This window comes from Lampetra fluviatilis, chromosome 62, assembly GCF_964198595.1.
Source record: "Lampetra fluviatilis chromosome 62, kcLamFluv1.1, whole genome shotgun sequence".
Lineage (NCBI taxonomy): Eukaryota > Metazoa > Chordata > Hyperoartia > Petromyzontiformes > Petromyzontidae > Lampetra > Lampetra fluviatilis.
In genome coordinates, this window is record NC_136336.1 from 3443422 (window position 1) to 3468426 (window position 25005).

Genomic DNA, 25005 nt, shown 5'->3' on the forward strand with positions numbered 1-25005 from the left:
GCAAGTCCAAGTCGAGTCGCAAGTCATCAAATTCATGACTCGAGTCTGACTCGAGTCCAAGTCACATGACTCGAGTCCACACCTCTGCTATTCACAACACTACTATACACTACACTATACACTACTATACACTACACTACTATACACTACACTATTATACAATACACTATTCACTACACTACTATACACTACACTATACACTACTATACACTACACTACTATACACTACACTATTATACAATACACTATTCACAACACTACTATACACTACACTATACACTACTATACACTACACTACTATACACTACACTATTATACAATACACTATTCACTACACTACTATACACTACACTATACACCACTATACACTACACTATTATACACTGCACGACTATACACTGCTGTGTAAAATTCTCCACGAATCGATGCCCCAGAATCGACTCCTGCGTTACGTGCAATCCCTAGAATCGATTCCTTGACGAAGAGACACCCCGGCGATGCCCGAGAATCGACTCCTGCATAACGTGCCATCCCGAGAATCGATTCCTTGACGTTCTATTTAATTTATTAAATCGAAACCTAAGAACGAGAGTGACGCCACGCCCCCCTCCCCCACGTCAACGTCACGTGCTACGAAATGCGCGCGGCGCATTGGTTGAGTTTGGCGGGAACTTGACCACGTGACCCGTTTTGGCGCGAAATCGCGGTGCGGTGACGAAAGTGATCAGCGCGATTCCATCTTTCCTCGTCTCCTCCACCGCGTCTCTTGCAACTCCTCCACCTCGTCTCCTCATCTACCTCCTCGGCCATCGCGAGCCATGGATGTGCAGGAGCCTGTTCAGGGCCACGCCGGCCAGACGGTGAAGGATGAGTTGGCCGAGAAGTGTCAGAAACTCTTCCAAGACTTCCTTGAGGAGTAAGTGGGGCCTCTAAAAAGCTCTCGTGTCACTCCACTGCTGGATGAATGACCTCGTGCCGTGTTAGCCCATTTAGGTTTACTCCGTATTATTGTGCAGGGAAATTGAGTTGTCAGGTCCATAGGGCCGTACAGCCGCTTCAATACGGGCACACACAAATAAATGTGTCTTTGTGTTTCTCCCTTGTGATGGGACTTTGTAGAGTGAACGTTGATATTTATAAGGGTACGGGGTGGCCAATAAGGTCTTTAATTGGTCTGTAATAAGGTAGGCACTGATCAGGGGTTGACAGGTATGAGAGTGTAGTAGTGGTGAGTGTAGTAGTGGTGAGTGTAGTAGTGGTGAGTGTAGTAGTGGTGGTGAGTAGTGGTGAGTGCTAGTGTTGAGTGTAGTGGTGAGTGGTAGTGGTGAGTGTTGTAGTGGTGAGTGCTAGTGGTGAGTGTACTAGTGGTGAGTGGTAGTGGTGAGTGTAGTAGTGGTGAGTGTAGTAGTGGTGAGTGTAGTAGTGGTGAGTGTAGTGGTGAGTGCTTGTGGTGAGTGCTAGTGGTGAGTGTAATGGTGAGTGTAGTAGTGGTGAGTGCTAGTGGTGAGTGTAGTAGTGGTGAGTGCTAGTGGTGAGTGTAGTAGTGGTGAGTGCTAGTGGTGAGTGCTAGTGGTGAGTGTAGTAGTGGTGAGTGCTAGTGGTGAGTGTAGTAGTGGTGAGTGCTAGTGGTGAGTGCTAGTGGTAAGTGTAGTAGTGGTGAGTGTAGTAGTGGTGAGTGCTAGTGGTGAGTGTACTAGTGGTGAGTGAGTGCTAGTGGGTGAGAGTGCTAGTGGTGAGTGCTAGTGGTGAGTGTAGTAGTGGTAAGTGTGCTAGTGGTGAGTGCTAGTGGTAAGTGTACTAGTGGTGAGTGCTAGTGGTGAGTGTAGTAGTGGTGAGTGTAGTGGTGAGTGAGTGCTAGTGGTGGTGATTGTCGATTTGTTCGTGTGTGTCTCCCTTGTCATGGGACTTTCTATGATGAACGTTGATATTTATAATGGCACGGGGGCTGACCAATCGCTACTGTCCAGAGGTTAAAAAAGCTGTCCCATTACTCTTTTTATTTGGCCGTATGATGTTTTTGTTGTTGTTGAAGCAGCAGCAGCAGCTGTACTGGAGCAAACCTTCATGACCAGGCAAGGGCTGCATAGGGAGCGGGGGTGTTTGTGTCGAGGGAGACCATAAAGTAACTACTGTATTCATGTACAATGCAACTCCACATAGTGTATGTTGAACTTGGGAACCTCATTTGCCAGTAAAAATATGATAATTGGTTCTTTACCCTTCTATCTGGCAACAAAACTGACACCTTTTTACAAGGAGTCATGTTTGCATAGACCGCAATACCTGCAGTCATAATACAAACAAAAGAACATAACTCTGATAATGTGCACTGTCCTTGAAGTTGATTGGTCCACACCCGAGACAGCTTTCCTTAGAGCCTAGTCTCATATGGGTTGGACCAGATGACGCCAAAAGGCGCCTTTTGGCGTCATCTGGTCCAACCCATATGAGACTAGGCTCTAAGGAAAGCTGTCTCGGGTGTGGACCAATCAACTTCAAGGACAGTGCACATTATCAGAGTTATGTTCTTTTGTTTGTATTATGACTGCAGGTATTGCGGTCTATGCAAACATGACTCCTTGTAAAAAGGTGTCAGTTTTGTTGCCAGATAGAAGGGTAAAGAACCAATTATCATATGTTGAACTTCTTTCGCACTCTACGTAGCTGATCGTGCTAATCGGAGGTGCGGTGTATGTACGTATGTTGAACTTCTTTCACACCATACGTAGCCAACCGTGCTCATCGGAGGTGCGGCGGAAGGCCAACAAACTAAACACAAAAATCTATTCGAAAGAAATTAGTTTTCAATCGAGTTGATTCAAAAGTGCATAGCTCCAGTGGCTTCCTAATATCGGAAGGAAGAGCGTTCCAGACGGCCGCAGAAGCGCATCTGAAAGCGCACGATGCAGTCACCGTTTTTGTTCGATGGCTTCGCCACAAGCAGCTGTGAGGAAGACCAGAGTTCGCGTGATGGTTTATGCTCCTTGATGAGATCAGCAAGGTTTCGTGGTTCATTTGTGGCAAGCCTAAGTAATTTCTCACCTGGCTAAATGAACGGTAATAACATTGTTGGGAAATACGATTTTATTATTATGTCATTTTGACCTCCAGTCGTGAGAAATCGTATCGTGGGGGAGTTTGGTCTGGTTGGCTTGGAGCACAAGTCGCTCTCATTGACTGAACGAATGATAGGGGTGGGTACGTTTCCTCTGCCGGCGCTGCTTGCGTGTTTTCGCTCGTAAGCGCTGATTTTATTTTTGGTAAGCATTTTTCCAGGACAAAGAGCACACTATAACTAATCAGCATTCTAATACAGGGTCGTGTTAATCGAGGTCTGCCTGTAAAATAAAACACATTGATGAGCACCACACCCCATGCTTGCCCCCTCACCCTCGCTCACCCGTGCCCTTCTCAAGCTCACCCATGCCCCTCGCTCACCCGTGCCCCTCGCTTGGCACGACCCTTTTGTCCGTCTCCTCTGCCGAGCAGGTTCCAGACGGCAGAAGGCGAGAGGAAGTACGTGCGAGACGCCGAGGAGCTTGGCCGCCCCGAGCGGAACACGCTGGTGGTGGACTTCACGGACCTGGAGCAGCACAACCAGCAGTTGGCCACCACTGTACAGGAGGATTACTACAGGTGCCACTGGCCGTCCCACCAATTATCAGAGAACCAGCCAATTACCAGATTGAGCCAGCCGATTCTCAGACGGCGTCACCTGCCGTGTGTCTGTGTGCCGCAGGGTCCACCCCTACCTGTGCCGTGCCGTGCGTAACTTTGCCCGCGACCACTGGAAGGACATCCCGCAGGCGAAGGAGTTTTACGTGGCCTTCACGGAGGTGCTCGCCAGACACAAGTGGGTGCTGCGTGCTTCTCCATCTGCGTACCTCCCAGTGTCTCAAACGGGCAACGCTGCTCTAGCCCAACCCTGCCCTTGTCTCCCTTAACATGGTTTGAGTGCGTCTATCAACAAGTGTCAGTGGTTTCGATTTAAAGCTTTCGTGACTGCAGGGATTCATCTTCTTGGTTCTTTCGGTTAAGTCACGTAGAAGGAAAATAATAAAATACAATAAATAAAACATAATAAAATAATTCTCACGACGTTTCGGCCACAACGCAAGCATCCGTCTTCAGGTGGAGAACAGGTCTGTCGAGAAGGTAGAGAATTATTTTATTATGTTTTATTTTTATTATTTTATTTTCCTTCTACGTGACTTTACCGAAAGAACCAAGAAGAAGTGTCAACGGTGCTGCGTGTTAGTTTTCCCAACGATTATTGTAACACGTCACTTCTCGTTAAAAGCAGCCGATGAATATTCTGACTGGGTCTGTGATCGTGAAGTTCGGTGAGCGATCGGCTTCCTGCTTTATTTAGAAGAAATTCGACTTGTAACTTGCACAATTTTGCAAACAGACTCAAGTGACCTGAAGTTTGTCGATGTTCTTCATTGATGTCATGCGAGTGTAGCATTGCAGTAGTCGAGTCGGGAACTTTATTTTTCACCGATATCCACTAGGGGCGGGTAAGAACGTTACAACAACCAATAATACAAAACACGATAATAGTGCAAAGTACAAGAAAGGTAAAAAAAAATCACCCAAATACATACAAATAAAACTAAACTATCCCCATGATGGTGTTGGCTACAGTGGTCAGGAGTGTCGGACGGATGTCCCGCAAAGCTCTTGAGGTGGTAACGTCATGCACTCGACTGTCTACTGAGAGATATTGGATGAGTTCTTTCACTGAGGATTTTAAGCGCGGGAGAATGGCCGATGGTGGAGCCAGTGATGGACAATGCTTGAGGAAGTCCGGCTTCCGGCCAATAAAGAGAGTCGTGGTGACCACATTATGGCGAGCCAGCGGTGGCTTTCCTGCAGACCGGCTCCTGCTGTAAAACGGCGCTTGAGTTGCCGTCAGCGTCCCAGTCCTGCGAAGAGAGAGAGAGAGCGGAGACGCAGCCCTTTGACTCGGTCTAAGAGCTCCATTTTTGTCTTCTCTCCAGGATCCGAGAGCTGACCACCACCAAGATTGGCACCCTGCTGCGCATCAGCGCGCAGGTTGTGCGCACGCACCCCGTGCACCCCGAGCTGGTGAGAGGCCCTGCCTGGCCAGCGACAAGCGGCGCGTCCGACTCCCGTAACGATTTTAAAGAGCCTTAAAATCGTAGTTTTTGGTGAACGTGCAGTTTCCCAAAAAGTTAGCAAACCCGTCCCAGTTCCGTCGCTGTTGCGCTGTTAGCGTGACTGGACAAGGTGGCCGTTTGGAACTCTTGCAGAGCCAGTGTGACGCTTCACGTTGTCGAACTGCCCACAGAAAGCGATTATCGCAGAGCGACTTCCGAGATCCCTTGGGTCCACAATAGTAGGAGGCAGCAGATTTCTCACCCACCCTGTCGCCAACAGTAATGTTTGTCATGTGACGGTCAGTCTGTCAATTTTTTAATTCTCAGAGCTGGAATAATTTCCCAATTTAGTACAGAACCAGATTTTATTTGATGCTTTGTGCGGTTGTTGGTGACCAGTTGAAACTGAATCAGTTTAATCATAGGGAGCTGCCTGGATTCGAACCCAGGATCTCGGCAGTGCCCAGTTTGCGTTGTGACCTCTGAGTGACAGGACCATCTCCCACCGACATTTGATTGCCAGAGCAAACAGGGAAAAGTTGGCTGGGAATCCAACAGTCCTCGTGTAACATCGTGGATTCACTATCGATTCAGAGCCTTGGAAGTACCGATTTCGGCCCTAAGATTCTAGAATGCATCGTTCATTGGTTTATCGCTCCACCCGATGCTCGATCCAGCTACGGCGGTGCTCCCGAGTTGCGGATCGTGGCTCCTGCGTGTTTGCTGATGGTGCTGTGGGTGCCTGGGCCTTGTCCAGGTGAGCGGCACCTTCCAGTGCCTCGACTGCCAGTCGGTGGTGCGCGACGTGGAGCAGCAGTTCAAGTACACGCAGCCGACCATCTGCCGCAACCCCGTGTGCGCCAACCGACGCCGCTTCCTGCTCGACACCAACAAGTCGCGCTTCGTCGACTTCCAGAAGGTGGGGGTGTCTCTCCTCCTCTCCCCCCCCCACCACCACCAATGCCACGACCTCTGCGCGGGGCGGGGGGTGGTGTGGGATAGTTGAATGCGTCTGTGCAAGGAGATGTTAACTCTTAGACAAACAATAAGATGGTGCAGATCTTGGGTAGTGGAACCAATGTTCCTCCTTGTACAGTGCCGGCCTTAATAGGTGCTCGCTAACAATACTCGCCTAAACAGTCTGTTCCTACACGGATGATGTTTGTGTGTTTAGTGGGGAGCGGTAGTGTAGCGTTTGGCGCGCTGCGCTATGAACCCGGCGACCCAAGTTCGGTTCCCTCTCATGGCCAACACCAGTGACGATTATCTGAACCAGTCCTGGGCCTCACCTAGGTCGACTTAGCCTCAAATGAGTACCTGGCGAAGTGTATGAAAACATCGCCACTGGGCAGACAAAAGGCGGCCGGGCGTGGTGCTGGCTACCCACCTCCTCGTGTACCATGCCGGCCTTCATAGGGGCTACTCCCTAACATGGGGGATCTTTGTCTCTTGGCAAGTGTGGTGGGTGACGGTGGTACGTGCGTGTGTGCCGCGCGTGGTGCAGGTGCGCGTGCAGGAGACGCAGGCGGAGTTGCCGCGGGGCAGCATCCCACGCAGCGTCGAGGTGGTGCTGCGCGCCGAGGCCGTGGAGACTGCGCAGGCCGGCGACCGCTGCGACTTCATCGGCACGCTCATCGTGGTGCCTGACGTCGCGCAGCTCTCTACGCCAGGTCGCTCGCCCGACCCTTACAAAATTGTTGGGGGAAAAAAATTAACCCGTAAAAACAAAGTTTTTCACTATAAATCCTTTATATGCGTGGCGGCTAGAGTCCTCTCGTCCTCTGGCTTGAGATGGCTGCCACCTATGGGTCAGATGATTGCATGGCAGCATTAAGCAATTGGTAATTAAATATAATATTTTTGTCCTATAAAGTGTAAAATTTTTGAATTTTTGTTTTCACGAACATTAATTGTCACGCACAACGAGTCTGTGTGGAAAATGTCAGTTCGATTGGATCACGGGAAGTGGGTTAAAAAACGACCGAAAGATTTGCACGGTCCTAAGCAAGCAAGCGAACTTAATATAAAGGATTTAAAAAAAGAGCCGCCTTGCACACAAACCGAAAATCCCGCGCAATTTGATTTTTTTTTTATAGCGTGTTCTTGATTAAGCGCCGTCTGCGCCGCGCGGCTCGCCATCTCTCGCGCCCCGCTCACCGCCTGCGACATGTGGCCCCCCCCCCTGGCTGTGACGTGCGACCTCGGTGCAGGCGTTCGTGCCGAGACGAGCTCGCGGGTGACCGGGCGCGACGGCTTCGAAGCGGACGGCGTGCGTGGCCTCAAGGCGCTGGGCGTGCGCGACCTCTCCTACCGCCTGGCCTTCCTCGCGTGCCACGCGGAGGCCACCAACCCCCGGGTACATTGATTGGTGCCGCGTGCGGTCGCGTCGGTCGTGCCGCGGTGTTTGCGGTCGTGTCGATCGCCGTTGTGTTGATCGCCGTCGCGTTGATCGCTCTACGCGTGGCGTCTCTGTCGTTGGCGCAGTTTGGAGGCAAGGAGATCAGAGAGGAGGACCAGTCGGCCGAGAGCATCAAGAACCAGATGACGGTGGCCGAGTGGGATAAGGTGTTTGAGATGAGCCAGGACAAGAGCCTCTACCACAATCTGTGCTCCAGCCTCTTCCCCACCATACACGGTGCGTCCCGCTAATCCCGCTAATCCCGCTAACCCCGCTAACCTCGCTAACCTCGCTAACCCCGCTAATCCCGCTAACCCCGCTAACCCCGCTAACCCCGCAAACCCCGCTAATCCTGCTAACCCCGCTAACCCCGCTAACCCCGCTAACCCCGCAAACCCCGCTAACCCCGCTAATCCTGCTAACCCCCGCTAACCCCGCTGACCCCGCTGACCCCGCTAACCCCGCTAACCCCGCTAACCCCGCTAATCCCGCTAACCCCGCTAACCCCGCAAACCCCGCTAACCCCGCTAACCCCGCTAATCCCGCTAACCCCGCGCCCGCGTCCGGAGGTGATTCGAGCGACCGCTGGGAGGCCGAGTGGCCCGACGGGATGTGGACTGTGAAATGCGCTTGTGTTGAATGTGGAGCGATCGATGTGGGAAGGGGGGGGGGGGGGTTGGTCCGCGACTTCATTTCGACCAACTGTGATGTCTGCAATGGATTAGTTGACGGACGCCGCGACGGTGATGACGGTGGACGCGACGGCTGACGGTGAGCGTAGATGGGGATCTCGGGAGGGGTGGGGGGGGGGACGTCACGCGTGCGGGGGGCGCGGGATACGATCGATGACGTTGACGAGGGCGGCGACGTGGGCCTGCAGGCAACGATGAGGTGAAGCGCGGAGTGCTGCTCATGCTGTTTGGCGGGGTTCCCAAGAAGACGCTGGAGGGGACGTCGCTCCGTGGAGACATCAACGTGTGCGTGGTGGGGGACCCCAGCACGGCCAAGAGCCAGTTCCTCAAGTGAGTGCGCGGGCACGTGGCACTCCGTGTGTTGTATACTGGGTGTCGCACACCGCGCCACGTACGTGTGACGCGCTGTGCGCGCGTGACGTCGCTGTGTGTGACGTCGCTGTGTGTGTGTGACGTCGCTGTGTGTGTGTGACGTCGCTGCGTGTGTGTGACGTCGCTGCGTGTGTGTGACGTCGCTGTGTGTGTGTGACGTCGCTGTGTGTGACGTCGCTGTGTGTGACGTCGCTGTGTGTGACGTCGCTGTGTGTGACGTCGCTGTGTGTGTGTGACGTCGCTGTGTGTGCGTGACGTCGCTGTGTGTGCGTGACGTCGCTGTGTGTGCGTGACGTCGCTGTGTGTGCGTGACGTCGCTGTGTGCGTGACGTCGCTGTGTGTGCGTGACGTCGCTGTGTGTGACGTCGCTGTGTGTGCGTGACGTCGCTGTGCGTGACGTCGCTGTGCGTGTGTGACGTCGCTGTGCGTGTGTGACGTCGCTGTGTGTGACGTCGCTGTGCGTGTGTGACGTCGCTGTGCGTGTGTGGCGTCGCTGTGCGTGTGTGACGTCGCTGTGTGTGACGTCGCTGTGTGTGACGTCGCTGTGTGTGACGTCGCTGTGTGTGACGTCGCTGTGTGTGACGTCGCTGTGTGTGACGTCGCTGTGTGTGACGTCGCTGTGTGTGTGTGACGTCGCCGTGTGTGTGTGACGTCGCCGTGTGTGTGTGACGTCGCTGTGTGCGACGTCGCTGTGCGTGTGTGACGTCGCTGTGCGTGTGTGACGTCGCTGTGCGTGTGTGACGTCGCTGTGCGTGTGTGACGTCGCTGTGTGTGACGTCGCTGTGTGTGCGTGACGTCGCTGTGTGTGCGTGACGTCGCTGTGTGTGCGTGACGTCGCTGTGTGTGCGTGACGTCGCTGTGTGTGACGTCGCTGTGTGTGACGTCGCTGTGTGACGTCGCTGTGTGTGCGTGACGTCGCTGTGTGTGACGTCGCTGTGTGTGCGTGACGTCGCTGTGTGTGCGTGACGTCGCTGTGTGTGCGTGACGTCGCTGTGCGTGACGTCGCTGTGCGTGTGTGACGTCGCTGTGTGTGACGTCGCTGTGTGACGTCGCTGTGTGTGACGTCGCTGTGTGTGCGTGACGTCGCTGTGTGTGACGTCGCTGTGTGTGCGTGACGTCGCTGTGTGTGCGTGACGTCGCTGTGTGTGCGTGACGTCGCTGTGCGTGACGTCGCTGTGCGTGTGTGACGTCGCTGTGCGTGTGTGACGTCGCTGTGTGTGACGTCGCTGTGTGTGACGTCGCTGTGTGTGTGTGACGTCGCTGTGTGTGTGTGACGTCGCTGTGTGTGACGTCGCTGTGTGTGACGTCGCTGTGTGTGTGTGACGTCGCCGTGTGTGACGTCGCTGTGTGCGACGTCGCTGTGTGTGTGTGACGTCGCTGTGTGTGACGTCGCTGTGTGCGACGTCGCTGTGCGTGTGTGACGTCGCTGTGCGTGTGTGACGTCGCTGTGCGTGTGTGACGTCGCTGTGCGTGTGTGACGTCGCCGTGTGTGTGTGACGTCGCCGTGTGTGTGTGACGTCGCTGTGTGCGACGTCGCTGTGCGTGTGTGACGTCGCTGTGCGTGTGTGACGTCGCTGTGCGTGTGTGACGTCGCTGTGCGTGTGTGACGTCGCTGTGCGTGTGTGACGTCGCTGTGTGTGACGTCGCTGTGTGTGCGTGACGTCGCTGTGTGTGCGTGACGTCGCTGTGTGTGCGTGACGTCGCTGTGTGTGACGTCGCTGTGTGTGACGTCGCTGTGTGTGACGTCGCTGTGTGACGTCGCTGTGTGTGCGTGACGTCGCTGTGTGTGACGTCGCTGTGTGTGCGTGACGTCGCTGTGCGTGACGTCGCTGTGCGTGACGTCGCTGTGCGTGTGTGACGTCGCTGTGTGTGACGTCGCTGTATGTGACGTCGCTGTGTGACGTCGCTGTGTGTGACGTCGCTGTGTGTGCGTGACGTCGCTGTGTGTGACGTCGCTGTGTGTGCGTGACGTCGCTGTGTGTGCGTGACGTCGCTGTGTGTGCGTGACGTCGCTGTGCGTGACGTCGCTGTGCGTGTGTGACGTCGCTGTGCGTGTGTGACGTCGCTGTGTGTGACGTCGCTGTGTGTGACGTCGCTGTGTGTGTGTGACGTCGCTGTGTGTGACGTCGCTGTGTGTGACGTCGCTGTGTGTGACGTCGCTGTGTGTGTGTGACGTCGCCGTGTGTGACGTCGCCGTGTGCGACGTCGCTGTGTGTGTGTGACGTCGCTGTGTGTGACGTCGCTGTGTGCGACGTCGCTGTGCGTGTGTGACGTCGCTGTGCGTGTGTGACGTCGCTGTGCGTGTGTGACGTCGCTGTGCGTGTGTGACGTCGCTGTGTGTGACGTCGCTGTGTGTGCGTGACGTCGCTGTGTGTGCGTGACGTCGCTGTGTGTGCGTGACGTCGCTGTGTGTGACGTCGCTGTGTGTGACGTCGCTGTGTGACGTCGCTGTGTGTGCGTGACGTCGCTGTGTGTGACGTCGCTGTGTGTGCGTGACGTCGCTGTGTGTGCGTGACGTCGCTGTGCGTGACGTCGCTGTGCGTGACGTCGCTGTGCGTGTGTGACGTCGCTGTGTGTGACGTCGCTGTATGTGACGTCGCTGTGTGACGTCGCTGTGTGTGACGTCGCTGTGTGTGCGTGACGTCGCTGTGTGTGACGTCGCTGTGTGTGCGTGACGTCGCTGTGTGTGCGTGACGTCGCTGTGTGTGCGTGACGTCGCTGTGCGTGACGTCGCTGTGCGTGTGTGACGTCGCTGTGCGTGTGTGACGTCGCTGTGTGTGACGTCGCTGTGTGTGACGTCGCTGTGTGTGTGTGACGTCGCTGTGTGTGACGTCGCTGTGTGTGACGTCGCTGTGTGTGACGTCGCTGTGTGTGTGTGACGTCGCCGTGTGTGACGTCGCTGTGTGCGACGTCGCTGTGTGTGTGTGACGTCGCTGTGTGTGACGTCGCTGTGTGCGACGTCGCTGTGCGCGACGTCGCTGTGCGTGTGCGACGTCGCTGTGTGTGACGTCGCTGTGTGTGACGTCGCTGTGCGTGTGTGACGTCGCTGTGCGTGTGTGACGTCGCTGTGCGTGTGTGACGTCGCTGTGCGTGTGTGACGTCGCTGTGTGTGACGTCGCTGTGTGTGACGTCGCTGTGTGTGACGTCGCTGTGTGTGCGTGACGTCGCTGTGTGTGCGTGACGTCGCTGTGTGTGCGTGACGTCGCTGTGTGTGCGTGACGTCGCTGTGTGTGACGTCGCTGTGTGTGACGTCGCTGTGTGACGTCGCTGTGTGTGCGTGACGTCGCTGTGTGTGACGTCGCTGTGTGTGCGTGACGTCGCTGTGTGTGCGTGACGTCGCTGTGCGTGACGTCGCTGTGCGTGACGTCGCTGTGCGTGACGTCGCTGTGCGTGTGTGACGTCGCTGTGTGTGACGTCGCTGTATGTGACGTCGCTGTGTGACGTCGCTGTGTGTGACGTCGCTGTGTGTGCGTGACGTCGCTGTGTGTGACGTCGCTGTGTGTGCGTGACGTCGCTGTGTGTGCGTGACGTCGCTGTGTGTGCGTGACGTCGCTGTGCGTGTGTGACGTCGCTGTGCGTGTGTGACGTCGCTGTGTGTGACGTCGCTGTGTGTGCGTGACGTCGCTGTGTGTGCGTGACGTCGCTGTGTGTGCGTGACGTCGCTGTGTGTGACGTCGCTGTGTGTGACGTCGCTGTGTGACGTCGCTGTGTGTGCGTGACGTCGCTGTGTGTGACGTCGCTGTGTGTGCGTGACGTCGCTGTGTGTGCGTGACGTCGCTGTGCGTGACGTCGCTGTGCGTGACGTCGCTGTGCGTGTGTGACGTCGCTGTGTGTGACGTCGCTGTATGTGACGTCGCTGTGTGACGTCGCTGTGTGTGACGTCGCTGTGTGTGACGTCGCTGTGTGTGCGTGACGTCGCTGTGTGTGACGTCGCTGTGTGTGCGTGACGTCGCTGTGTGTGCGTGACGTCGCTGTGTGTGCGTGACGTCGCTGTGCGTGACGTCGCTGTGCGTGTGTGACGTCGCTGTGCGTGTGTGACGTCGCTGTGTGTGACGTCGCTGTGTGTGACGTCGCTGTGTGTGACGTCGCTGTGTGTGACGTCGCTGTGTGTGACGTCGCTGTGTGTGTGTGACGTCGCTGTGTGTGTGTGACGTCGCCGTGTGTGACGTCGCCGTGTGCGACGTCGCTGTGTGTGTGTGACGTCGCTGTGTGTGACGTCGCTGTGTGCGACGTCGCTGTGCGTGTGTGACGTCGCTGTGCGTGTGCGACGTCGCTGTGTGTGACGTCGCTGTGCGTGACGTCGCTGTGCGTGACGTCGCTGTGCGTGTGTGACGTCGCTGTGCGTGTGTGACGTCGCTGTGTGTGACGTCGCTGTGTGTGACGTCGCTGTGTGTGACGTCGCTGTGTGTGCGTGACGTCGCTGTGTGTGCGTGACGTCGCTGTGTGTGCGTGACGTCGCTGTGTGTGCGTGACGTCGCTGTGTGTGACGTCGCTGTGTGTGCGTGACGTCGCTGTGTGTGCGTGACGTCGCTGTGTGTGCGTGACGTCGCTGTGTGTGCGTGACGTCGCTGTGTGTGACGTCGCTGTGTGTGACGTCGCTGTGTGTGACGTCGCTGTGTGTGACGTCGCTGTGTGTGACGTCGCTGTGTGCGCGTGACGTCGCTGTGTGTGACGTCGCTGTGTGTGACGTCGCTGTGTGTGACCTCGCTGTGTGTGCGTGACGTCGCTGTGTGTGACGTCGCTGTGTGTGACGTCGCTGTGTGTGACGTCGCTGTGTGCGCGTGACGTCGCTGTGTGTGACGTCGCTGTCTGTGACGTCGCTGTGTGTGCGTGACGTCGCTGTGTGTGCGTGACGTCGCTGTGTGTGCGTGACGTCGCTGTGCGTGACGTCGCTGTGCGTGACGTCGCTGTGTGTGCGTGACGTCGCTGTGTGTGCGTGACGTCGCTGTGTGTGACGTCGCTGTGTGCGCGTGACGTCGCTGTGCGCGCGTGACGTCGCTGTGCGCGCGTGACGTCGCTGTGCGTGACGTCGCTGTGCGTGACGTCGCTGTGTGTGCGTGACGTCGCTGTGCGTGACGTCGCTGTGCGTGACGTCGCTGTGCGTGACGTCGCTGTGCGTGACGTCGCTGTGCGTGACGTCGCTGTGCGTGACGTCGCTGTGTGCGTGTGACGTCGCTGCGCGTGACGTCGCTGCGCGTGACGTCGCTGTGCGCGTGACGTCGCTGTGCGTGACGTCGCTGTGCGCGTGACGTCGCTGTGCGTGACGTCGCTGTGCGCGCGTGACGTCGCTGTGCGTGACGCGCCGCAGGCACGTGGAGGAGTTCTCCCCGCGCGCCGTCTACACGAGTGGCAAGGCGAGCAGCGCGGCGGGCCTCACGGCGGCCGTGGTGCGCGACGAGGAGTCGCACGAGTTCGTCATCGAGGCCGGAGCGCTCATGCTCGCCGACAACGTGAGCTTCCTCGCTCGCACCGGCACTCGCCTCTCGCTCGCGGCCTCGAACGACTTGCCGGCGTGGAGACGGAAGGCGGCCGGTTGCGGTGGCGGCGGCGGCGGCGGCACTGCCCTGTCGTCCCCGTGCCGGCCCTCGTAGGCGCTCGCTGACGGCGCTTGCCCCGACGGCCTGTGTGCGCCGCACAGGGGGACCCTTTGCCATTTTGGTTGTACGTGTGTGCGCGCGCGTGCAGGGCGTTTGCTGCATCGACGAGTTCGACAAGATGGAGCCGCGGGACCAGGTCGCCATCCACGAGGCCATGGAGCAGCAGACGATATCCATCACCAAGGCCGGGGTGAAGGTGCGTGTCCCGGGTCCGTTAGCTGCACATCGTCAACTCATCCCTTCGCGGCCGATGAAATGAGTGCCACGCTACGGGTTCTAGCGGCGGGCGGAAGAGCCCGGGGGGGGGGGGGATGGTCAAGTTGTAGGCAGTTTCAAAACCGCTTTCGCAGATGTGAAACCTCATATTTGCCCCCTCCTCACAGCCGGTCTCGCTCGCCGCCATGGTTTTGAGTGTGGCCGCCCCGTTTGTGGTTCGATCTCGCGCCGACATCCGCTCGTTGTGACCCCGACCCCCGCAGGCGACGCTGAACGCTCGCACGTCGATTCTAGCGGCCGCCAACCCCGTGGGGGGTCGCTACGACCGCGCCAAGTCCCTGAAGCACAACGTCAACCTGTCGGCGCCCATCATGTCCCGCTTCGACCTCTTCTTCATCCTCGTCGACGAGTGCAACGAGGTGGGTGGCGTCCCCAGCACCCACCCCCCGCACGCATGCTTGCCCCCAACCGCGCGTGCAAGCTACGCGGGGGTTCTTTGTCTTTTTCTAGTGCCGAGTTCGATTTCCCCGCCACGCTAATACTGACGACGTTTACCCCGGCTGTCCCGTGATCGGGGGGGCGGCTCTCTTCCGCGTACGCTCGCGACCTCGTTGCCGACAACTCGGAACGTGAAATGTTCCTGCTGCCTCTCCGCGCGAGGAAATCGGCCCTACGCATTCCCTTGTTCACGCGGATTTCCCGTTGCGCAGATTGCCTGTGACAACGGGGTTCGAGAGTGAGGGCCATTGTGCAAGGTGACGCTTGTGTGGTGCCCGTACATTCTTGGACGCCCAGACCCTGGTCGCAGACTCAGGGGTATGAACGATACTGGTTCATCGTCTATGACGAGGCCATTATAACCGGTTAGGTGCCATGGCTCCAGAGCGAGTGGTTCGCAATCGTAAGGTTGCGAGTTTACATCCTAGTCTTGGGGTTGACTCTTCAGCTCATCCTCAATCCGGGGGTCAATAAAGCGAGTACCACTTTGTTCATCGCCGGCTCGGGTTCACGCGGGATGAGCACCGCCTCAATGGCAATTTGAGTCCCTCTGGACTCTCGTTCACTGCCCTTGACACGGCCATCACGAGCATGCTTGCACGTGCGCGCGTAGGTGACGGACTACGCCATCGCGCGCCGCATCGTCGACCTGCACTCGCACAAGGAGGCGGCGGTGCAGCGCGTGTACTCGCTCGAGGACATGCGCCGCTACCAGATGTTTGCCCGGCAGTTCAAGCCCAAGGTGCGCCACCCACCTCTCACCACACCACCCTTTCCTCCACCCACCGCTCCCCTCCCAACCGCCCACAATCCCCGACGGTCGCGGAATCTGAAGCGTGCCCCGGGCCCGTGTCGCCCCGTGTCGCCCCGTGTCGCCCCGTGTCGCCGCGCGCAGATCACCAAGGCGGCCGAGGACTTCATGGTGGAGCAGTACAAGCGGCTGCGTCAGCGCGACAGCTCGGGCATCACCAAGTCGGCGTGGCGCATCACCGTGCGCCAGCTGGAAAGCATGATCCGCCTCTCCGAGTCCATGGCGCGCATGCACTGCTGTGACGAGGTGCGGTGGCGGTGGTGGTGGTGGTGTTGCAAGTGGGTTGGTCCCACAACTTTGGCAGCTTCTGAGTGTTAGATTATACACTGGTCAACACACTTTTTCTGGCATAAGGTATTCCAACGGTTTTAAGGTAATTTTGGTGGTGCTGATTCCAAATCTGGCATCAGTTTTTGTCTATCACATCAGGTTTTTTAGATATCAAATATTGCATTTTCAATAAAAACTGCAGAAGAAAAATATTAAATAAATGTGGATATCTACATAAAATGATATTATAAACACACTATCCTAAAAATACAGCACCATCCTAAAAATACAGCACCATCTTTTAACACTAAAAGCAGTCACGGACTCGCAACAACTTGCAATCATAAGTGACGGAGTTAATTTCGGGTAAAATCAATGAAAATGGGGTATGCCGATAGCATAAAATGAGATGTGATAGAGCAAATCTGAGATCAGATTTGGAATCAGCACCCTGAAATTAGTCTAAAACAGCTGCAAAAGTCCAGGCCAGAAAAAAATGTTGTTTTTTTGTTGACCAGTGTTATTTTTGCAACTGTGTTAATATCCGAATGGTACGCCACTTTTGTTGAACTATCGTTTGTGGTCAGGTCGCTTTTGAAAAATCGGTGAATACCTCGGGTGGGCATTGTCTGGCAGGATGGAGATGGTTTTAGTGTTGTATTTGGTTGTGTTTGTGTGATTTGTTTACCTTTTACTTTGCACTCCTTTCGTGTTTTGTACTGTTGTAACGTTCTTACCCGCCCCTACCCGTCCCCTACTAGGCATCTGTCAAAAAGAGCTTCATAGCTCATCAGATTCCTCCAGGAGAAATATTCTGATTCTGAAATATCATGCGGTGTTTTCCAAATGATTCTCGTAACACACACTTTGTGGTGTCACTTCCAATGTTGCTGTCACTGGAGAGAATCTGACCTTCGTTAGGAATTGGTCAGTTGGGTTGACACGCGCACACACGAGTGACTGGAGCGTGACCAATCCCGTTGTGGATGACAAAGTTAGTTCTTTACGCGTATGTCCTAACACCGTGGAGCCATTTCATTAGCATTTCCTCCCTCCATGAGAAAAGTGTATAAATTATTTCTCTCCCTATAATGGCCGCAATTGGTTGCCGTATCGTGCCTCACAGTGAAAGTAGTAAGTTAAACCAGTGACCGCCCACGTCTTTTCCAGTGTCTTGTTACACACGCGCGTTGCAAATTGTATTGTGTTATGATTGTTATTGGGGTCAAACATCGAAATGGAAATGTTTGCACTTTCTGTGCACAGCATGGGACGGGTTGCGCTTTTTCCGTAAGATTTAATTGTTTTCGTACGTGATGTTCAGATTTGTGTACAATGAATTTTAGGTGTATCTTGTAATTGTATTGTTTGTTGCGGTTGAACCCAAATCAAGAGCCGAATGGCTCACAGGGTAAAATCCTGATAAATGTAACTGAACTGAAACTGAATGTGCGTCTCTGGGGGCTCTAGGTGCAGCCGAAGCACGTGAAGGAGGCTTTCCGGTTGCTCAACAAGTCGATCATCCGTGTGGAGACGCCCGACATCAACCTGGATCAGGACGAGGACTACCATGCGAGCGAGGAGGCCTCAGGTCAGCGCTCCATGCCGCCTTCACCACCCCAAGCGGGAAGCAACGGCGCCATCACCATCATCAACACCATCATCATCAACACCATCATCATCAAAACCACCATTACCATCATTATAACGACCACCATTGCCATCGTCAAAACGACCACCACCATTGTCATCATCAAAACGACCACCACCACCATTGCCATCGTCAAAACGACCACCACCATTGCCATCATCAAAACGACCACCACCATTGCCTACGTCAAAACCACCACCATCATCATCAAAACCACCATTTCTATCATCCAAACGACCGCCACCACCATTGCCATCATCAAAACGATCACCACCATTGCCATCATCAAAACGACCACCACCACCATTGCCATCATCAAAACGACCACCACCATTGCCATCGTCAAAACGACCACCATTGCCATCGTCAAAACGACCACCACCATTGACATCATCAAAACGACCACCACCATTGCCATCATCAAAACGACCACCATTGCCATCACCAAAACGACCACCACCATTACCATCATTAAAACCACCACCATTGCCATCATCTAAACGACCACCACCATTGCCATCATAAAAAGGACCACCACCATTTCTATCATCAAAACGACCACCACCACCATTGCCATCATCAAAACGACCACCACCATTGCCATCATCAAAACGACCACCACCATTGCCTACGTCAAAACCACCACCATCATCATCAAAACCACCATTTCTATCATCCAAACGACCGCCACCACCATTGCCATCATCAAAACGATCACCACCATTGCCATCATCAAAACGACCACCACCACCATTGCCATCATCAAAACGACCACCATTGCCATCATCAAAACGACCACCACCATTGCCATCGTCAAAACGACCACCATTGCCATCGTCAAAACGACCACCACCATTGACATCATCAAAACGACCACCACCATTGCCATCATCAAAACGACCACCATTGCCATCACCAAAACGACCACCACCATTACCATCATTAAAACCACCACCATTGCCATCATCTAAACGACCACCACCATTGCCATCATAAAAAGGACCACCACCATTTCTATCATCAAAACGACCACCACCACCATTGCCATCGTCAAAACGACCACCACCATTGCCATCATCAAAACGACCACCACCATTGCCTACGTCAAAACCACCACCATCATCATCAAAACCACCATTTCTATCATCCAAACGACCGCCACCACCATTGCCATCATCAAAACGACCACCACCATTGCCATCATCAAAACGACCACCACCACCATTGCCATCATCAAAACGACCACCATTGCCATCATCAAAACGACCACCATTGCCATCGTCAAAACGACCACCATTGCCATCGTCAAAACGACCACCACCATTGACATCATCAAAACGACCACCACCATTGCCATCATCAAAACGACCACCACCATTGCCATCATCAAAACGACCACCACCATTGCCATCATCAAAACGACCACCATTGCCATCACCAAAACGACCACCACCATTGACATCATCAATCAAAACGACCACCACCATTGCCATCATCTAAACGACCACCACCATTGCCATCATAAAAAGGACCACCACCATTTCTATCATCAAAACGACCACCACCACCATTGCCATCATCAAAACGACCACCACCATTACCATCATTAAAACCACCACCATTGCCATCATAAAAAGGACCACCACCATTGCCATCATCAATGAAAACGACCACCACCATTACCATCATTAAAACCACCACCATTGCCATCATAAAAAGGACCACCACCATTGACATCATCAATCAAAACGACCACCACCATTGCCATCATCTAAACGACCACCACCATTGCCATCATAAAAAGGACCACCACCATTGCCATCATCAAAACGACCACCACCACCATTGCCATCATCAAAACGACCACCACCATTGCCATCATCAAAACGACCACCACCACCATTGCCATCATCAAAACGACCACACCATTGCCATCATTAAAACGACCACCACCACCATTGCCATCATCAAAACGACCACCACCATTGCCATCATCAAAACGACCACCACCACCATTGCCATCATCAAAACGACCACCACCATTGCCATCATCAAAACGACCACCACCATTACCATCATTAAAACCACCACCATTGCCATCATAAAAAGGACCACCACCATTGCCATCATCAAAACGACCACCACCACCATTGCCATCATCAAAACGACCACCACCATTGCCATCATCAAAACGACCCCCACCACCATTGCCATCATCAAAACGACCACACCATTGCCATCATTAAAACGACCACCACCACCATTGCCATCATCAAAACGACCACACCACCATTGCCATCATCAAAACGACCACCACCATTGCCATCATCAAAACGACCACCACCACCATTGCCATCATCAAAACGACCACCACCACCATTGCCATCATCAAAACGACCACACCACCATTGCCATCATCAAAACGACCACCACCATTGCCATCATCAAAACGACCACACCATTGCACTCGTCAAAACCACCACCATTGCCATCATCAAAACGACCACCACCATTGCCATCATCAAAACGACCACCACCACCATTGCCATCATCAAAACGACGACCACACCATTGCACTCGTCAAAACCACCACCATTGCCATCATCAAAACGACCACCACCATTGCCATCATCAAAACGACCACCACCATTGCCATCATCAAAACGACCACCACCATTGCCATAATCAAAACGACCACACCATTGCACTCATCAAAACCACCACCATTGCCATCATCAAAACGACCACCACCATTGCCATCATCAAAACGACCACCACCACCATTGCCATCATCAAAACGACGACCACACCATTGCACTCGTCAAAACCACCACCATTGCCATCATCAAAACGACCACCACCATTGCCATCATCAAAACGACCACCACCATTGCCATCATGAAAACGACCACCACCATTGCCATCATCAAAACGACCACACCATTGCACTCATCAAAACCACCACCATTGCCATCATCAAAACGACCACCACCATTGCCATCATCAAAACGACCACCACCACCATTGCCATCATCAAAACGACGACCACACCATTGCACTCGTCAAAACCACCACCACCATCGCCACCACGGGGTGGTTCTTTCTCTTTCCACCACGTGGCCTAGAATCCCTCCCACCTCTATCCCGGGGGTTTCTCAGGTTTCCAGCACACTCATCTTCTTGGTTCTTTCGGTAAAGTCACGTAGAAGGGAAGTAATAAAATAATAAAAATAAAACATAATAAAATAATTCTCACGACGTTTTGGCCACAACGCAAGCAGCCGTCTTCAGGTGGAGAACAGGTCTGTCAAGACTCTGTTTTATTTTATTATTTCCCTTCTACGTGACTTTACCGAAAGAACTAAGAAGATGAATCCCTGCAGTCACGAAAGCTTTAAATCGAAATTTACCAGCACACTCTTTCCCCACAGTGGCTACAGTTTTAAGCGCGAAGTTGGTTTTGTTTTAGCCCAAGGTGGAGAACTCAAGATACCAGGATATAGTCTCGGGCGCAAGAGTCACACGGACGATTGTGCATTCTCAAGGTTGTCGTGGAATCGCGACGTGAAATTTCAACCTGTAACGCGCAATACAGTGATCGCAGACAAGATAGAAGGGAAGCAACAGCGGCAGTCAAGTGGCGAGCCGCTGCTGCCAACAATTTCCCAAGCTCTACGGTCCCCTATATATATTGAGATGTTTTCAACCAATTGATGAGTTTGTGTGTGAGGAAACCAGAGCACCGGGAGAACACCCACGCACGTGATGGGGACAACTTTCTATCCCGTACAGATCGAACAGGTGGAGGTTAGCGTGGTACCGCCTTCTCCTCGGTGCTTGATCGCGGGCCGCGTGCATAGCCACGAGCTGGAATATACACGCAGAGTTGCCGTTTCACATACCAGAATGTTCCGCAACAGACTTCTGACTTTGTGGCACCGCCCCGCTCTCCCAGACGGCGTCGACGGCGTAAACGACGGAACGAACGGGGGAACGAACGGGGGAATGAACGGCTCTGTGCACGCGGCCGACCCTGAGAGCCCCCCGCAAAAAGTGGGGGCCGCCCCCCCCACTCCCGCCAAGGCCTCTCTCCGTCTCTCCTTCAGCGAATACCGGCGCCTCTCCAACCTGCTGGTGCTGCACCTGCGCCGCATGGAGGGTAATGATTACGACGATGGCGGTTTGCTTTTGGCGAAACGCCCTCCCCAGTGCACACGGTGACGCGGCGCTACCCGTTCCCCCGGTACCTCATTGCTCGCCGCACGTGAGCTCCCCCCCCCCCTGATGCCCTCTCTGGGAATGAATCCTGGTCCTCGGTGGCCCCTTGGTAGAATGGTCTCGGTATGACGAGTTCTTGCCGATCGTGTGGTGCTGGGCTTGGTGGTTACAGCGATGTGATGTGCTGTTTGTAGTGATGTGGTGGAAGTTGTGTGCCGTGTGCATGACTGTAAGCTGTGTGCTTACCTACCAGCGGTGTGCGTGACCGTGCGTGCTGCAGAGCTGGAGGATGCGTCGGTGCGCAGGGGGGAGCTGGTGGAGTGGTACCTGAAGGAGATTGAGAGTGAGATCGAAACCGAGGCTGAGCTGGTCACCAAGAAAACCGTCGTGGAGAAAGTGATCTACCGGCTAGTGCACTATGTGAGTAACAACACCCGCCATTCGCCCACTAGGTGATGGTGACATCACCACGGCGTTTGTGCCGGGCTAGGTACACTTTAAGGCCACGTGAAGTGTTGAACGCCCGCTGACTGAGATGACTGGCTGATGCACCACCTGTGCCCTCTACTGCTCCAAATTGCTGTGTTGTATCCGCCCGGCGCTCGGCTCGTTGTTGTGAGCGTCGCTCTCTTTTGCCCTCCGTTGTTGTTGGAGGGCGACTGCCTCCAAGTGCCCCGTGGCATCCTTCGCGGGCCTTCGCCACAGAGCTCCACCATGCTCGCCACCACTCGCCACTAACCGCCGCTGCATCACTACTGCACAGTACATTTGAATGTACACATCTACGTGTGTGACTATCCCTGCGTGCGTGTTTGTGATTGCACATGTGTATGTCTGTATGTATCTGTATGCGCGTGCGTGCGTCAGGATCACGTTCTGATCGAGATCGCTCAGACCGGGCTCGGACAGCGGCGTTCGGGCGAGGGCGACGAGGTGGTGCAGGAGGAGGACCCCTTCCTCGTCGTCAACCCCAACTTCGTCCTGGAGGACTGAGGAAACCCCGCCCCACCTCTCCCCTCCACTCGCCGACAAGCGCCACCTCCACCCACTTGCTACGACCAACTGCTCCGCACGCAGCCTCCACCTACCGCTGAAGCCCTTCTCTCTCCTAATTAACCCCGACTTCTCCACCCACCGTCTTTCCGTGCGGTGCAGTCAGCCGTCAGAGTGGCCACGTTGCGTGCCGAGCGAGCAGCAGAAGCAGTGACGTTGGCTGCTGCAGGACCGCGTGGGCACGACCGCGTTGCGTTGTGCAGGGCAGGTGGTCTGCCACGAATGGCGTGTGTGGCTGTGTGTAGTGTGGTGTGTCGTGTGGGTGCGTAGTGTCGTATCGTGCAGCGGTTAGCGTGTTGTGATACGAACCCGGCGACCCGAATTCGATTCACGCTCGCAGCCAACACGAGTGAGGATTATCTGAACCGGTAATGGGCCTCCCCTAGGGCCACTCAGCCAAAAATAAGGGATTCGTGCGGTGTGTGAACATCGCTAGTAGGGGACAAAGGCGGCCGTTTGTGGTGCTGGCCACCCACCCCCCCCCTTCGTGCGCCATGCCGGCCTTCATAAGTGCTCGCAAACTGCACTTGTCAACAGTCTGTTCAGACTATGTGGGGGAGCATCGTATCGCAGTGTGTACGCGCGTGGTTCGTTGCAGACTGAAGGTGTTGTGATTCACGCGCTGCGTTCACAGTCCTTGCAGCCCGACTTAATGATGTACCTGGCCGCAACGCAGAAATGTTGAGTGGCGAGCGGAGTTTGACCCAGCTTGGGCCTCTCCGAGATAGACTATCGAAAATGAGCAACTGGGCATGTTCGGTATTGTTCTGTGGAACCCATGGCTGCAGGGCGTTTTCTGGCCAAACTGCCCCTTCGTGTGCCGTGCCAGCCTTTCATAAATGATGCCCTCTCTCTGGCTGTGCTCGCCCTTGTATTCTACAAGGCCAGACCTAGATGCTTTTTCTCTGGGTCTCTGCTTCTGATTAATGTGGCCACGTTTTGCTTTGTTGTTTCGCGTCTTCGTTGTGATTTCCTGGGTCACTGCACCAATGCGTGACATGTTACCTGTCCCGGTTGTCTGTATTCGAGTTAGTTTTTTTCAACTGCAGTTTCAAGTAATAAAGGCATACGATGCAGCCATAGACACAATCGTTATTTTTTTTTCAAAATATCATTGGAACCCTACATCCTACAGACTCCAGCCATATACCTACCGTTCGACTTGTCTCACCGAGACACTTTTAAGGCTACATAGAACTTGTTTTAAATACCATTTTGCTTTTTTAGGCTTCTCAATTGTTTTCTATTTCATTTCCAGAGTCCCAATTCCACTTCCAGGAGTCGGAATTCTACATCCGGGGGTCCGAATTGCAACGGCATGGAATTGGGACTCACGAAATAGCTGTAACTCTATTTAGGGTTAGGGCTTTCGGGTGAGGTGACTACATGTGGATTACAGGTTAGGGTCAGAGCTATAGGGTTGAGATGGTTATATGTGCACTGCAGGTTAGGGCTATAGGGTTGAGGTGGCTATGTGCACTATAGGTTCTACAAAAGTCACGTGATGCCCTCTTGTGGGCAAATGTACAACTGCAGCTGCTGCAATGCAAGGAATCAAATAACTGAACAACAGCCTCCACATCATTGGAAAGATGTGATTAACCATGCAAAAAAGATTTAACTACACTTATTTGGACCATCTTATTTGACAGACAACTATTACAGGTTATTGATAGACAGCCAGTTTTGTTTTAGCAGGTTTAGTTTTTTCTTTTTTCACACTTTTGTTATGTAGGCTAGGCGTAGTCACAAACCGTACCTCTCCATAACAAAGGCTCAGTCTTTTGTTATGCAGTCTATTCTTAGTCTTAAGCCTCACCTTACCATATTAATAAAAAGTGTGCCGTACTTGGCCCTTCCCCTCTTCAACCATTATATATACGGAGTGGTAGCTCTTGTAATCTCTCATTTACTTGATACAGCTGTCGTGGCTGTGACGGTTCCACCTGAAGACGGAAGCTTGTGTTGCCTCCGAAACGTCGTGATTTTTATTTTATTTTTTACTTTTATTAATTTTAATTTTTTTACCTACGTGACTTTACCGAAAAAACCTAAGAATATAATGTGAGTGGTCCTACTCATTCCGTCAGCCGCACAAACTGCATC

The 25005-nt window shown here is 54.0% G+C and overlaps 1 protein-coding gene across 1 annotated transcript; it reads left to right on the plus strand.

The window, feature by feature from the left end:
• Positions 1–680: 680 nt before the first annotated feature.
• On the plus strand, positions 681–23970 carry MCM6 (minichromosome maintenance complex component 6). The gene is made up of 18 exons (XM_078881808.1): positions 681–916; positions 3490–3636; positions 3740–3853; positions 5004–5091; positions 5881–6042; positions 6628–6793; positions 7334–7479; positions 7608–7758; positions 8402–8543; positions 13894–14035; positions 14271–14378; positions 14662–14817; positions 15510–15638; positions 15792–15953; positions 17448–17568; positions 21584–21787; positions 22127–22266; positions 22714–23970. The coding sequence occupies exons 1-18, from the start codon at positions 819–821 to the stop codon at positions 22837–22839; spliced, it is 2502 nt and encodes an 833-aa protein (XP_078737934.1). The 5' UTR covers positions 681–818; the 3' UTR covers positions 22840–23970.
• Positions 23971–25005: the final 1035 nt, after the last annotated feature.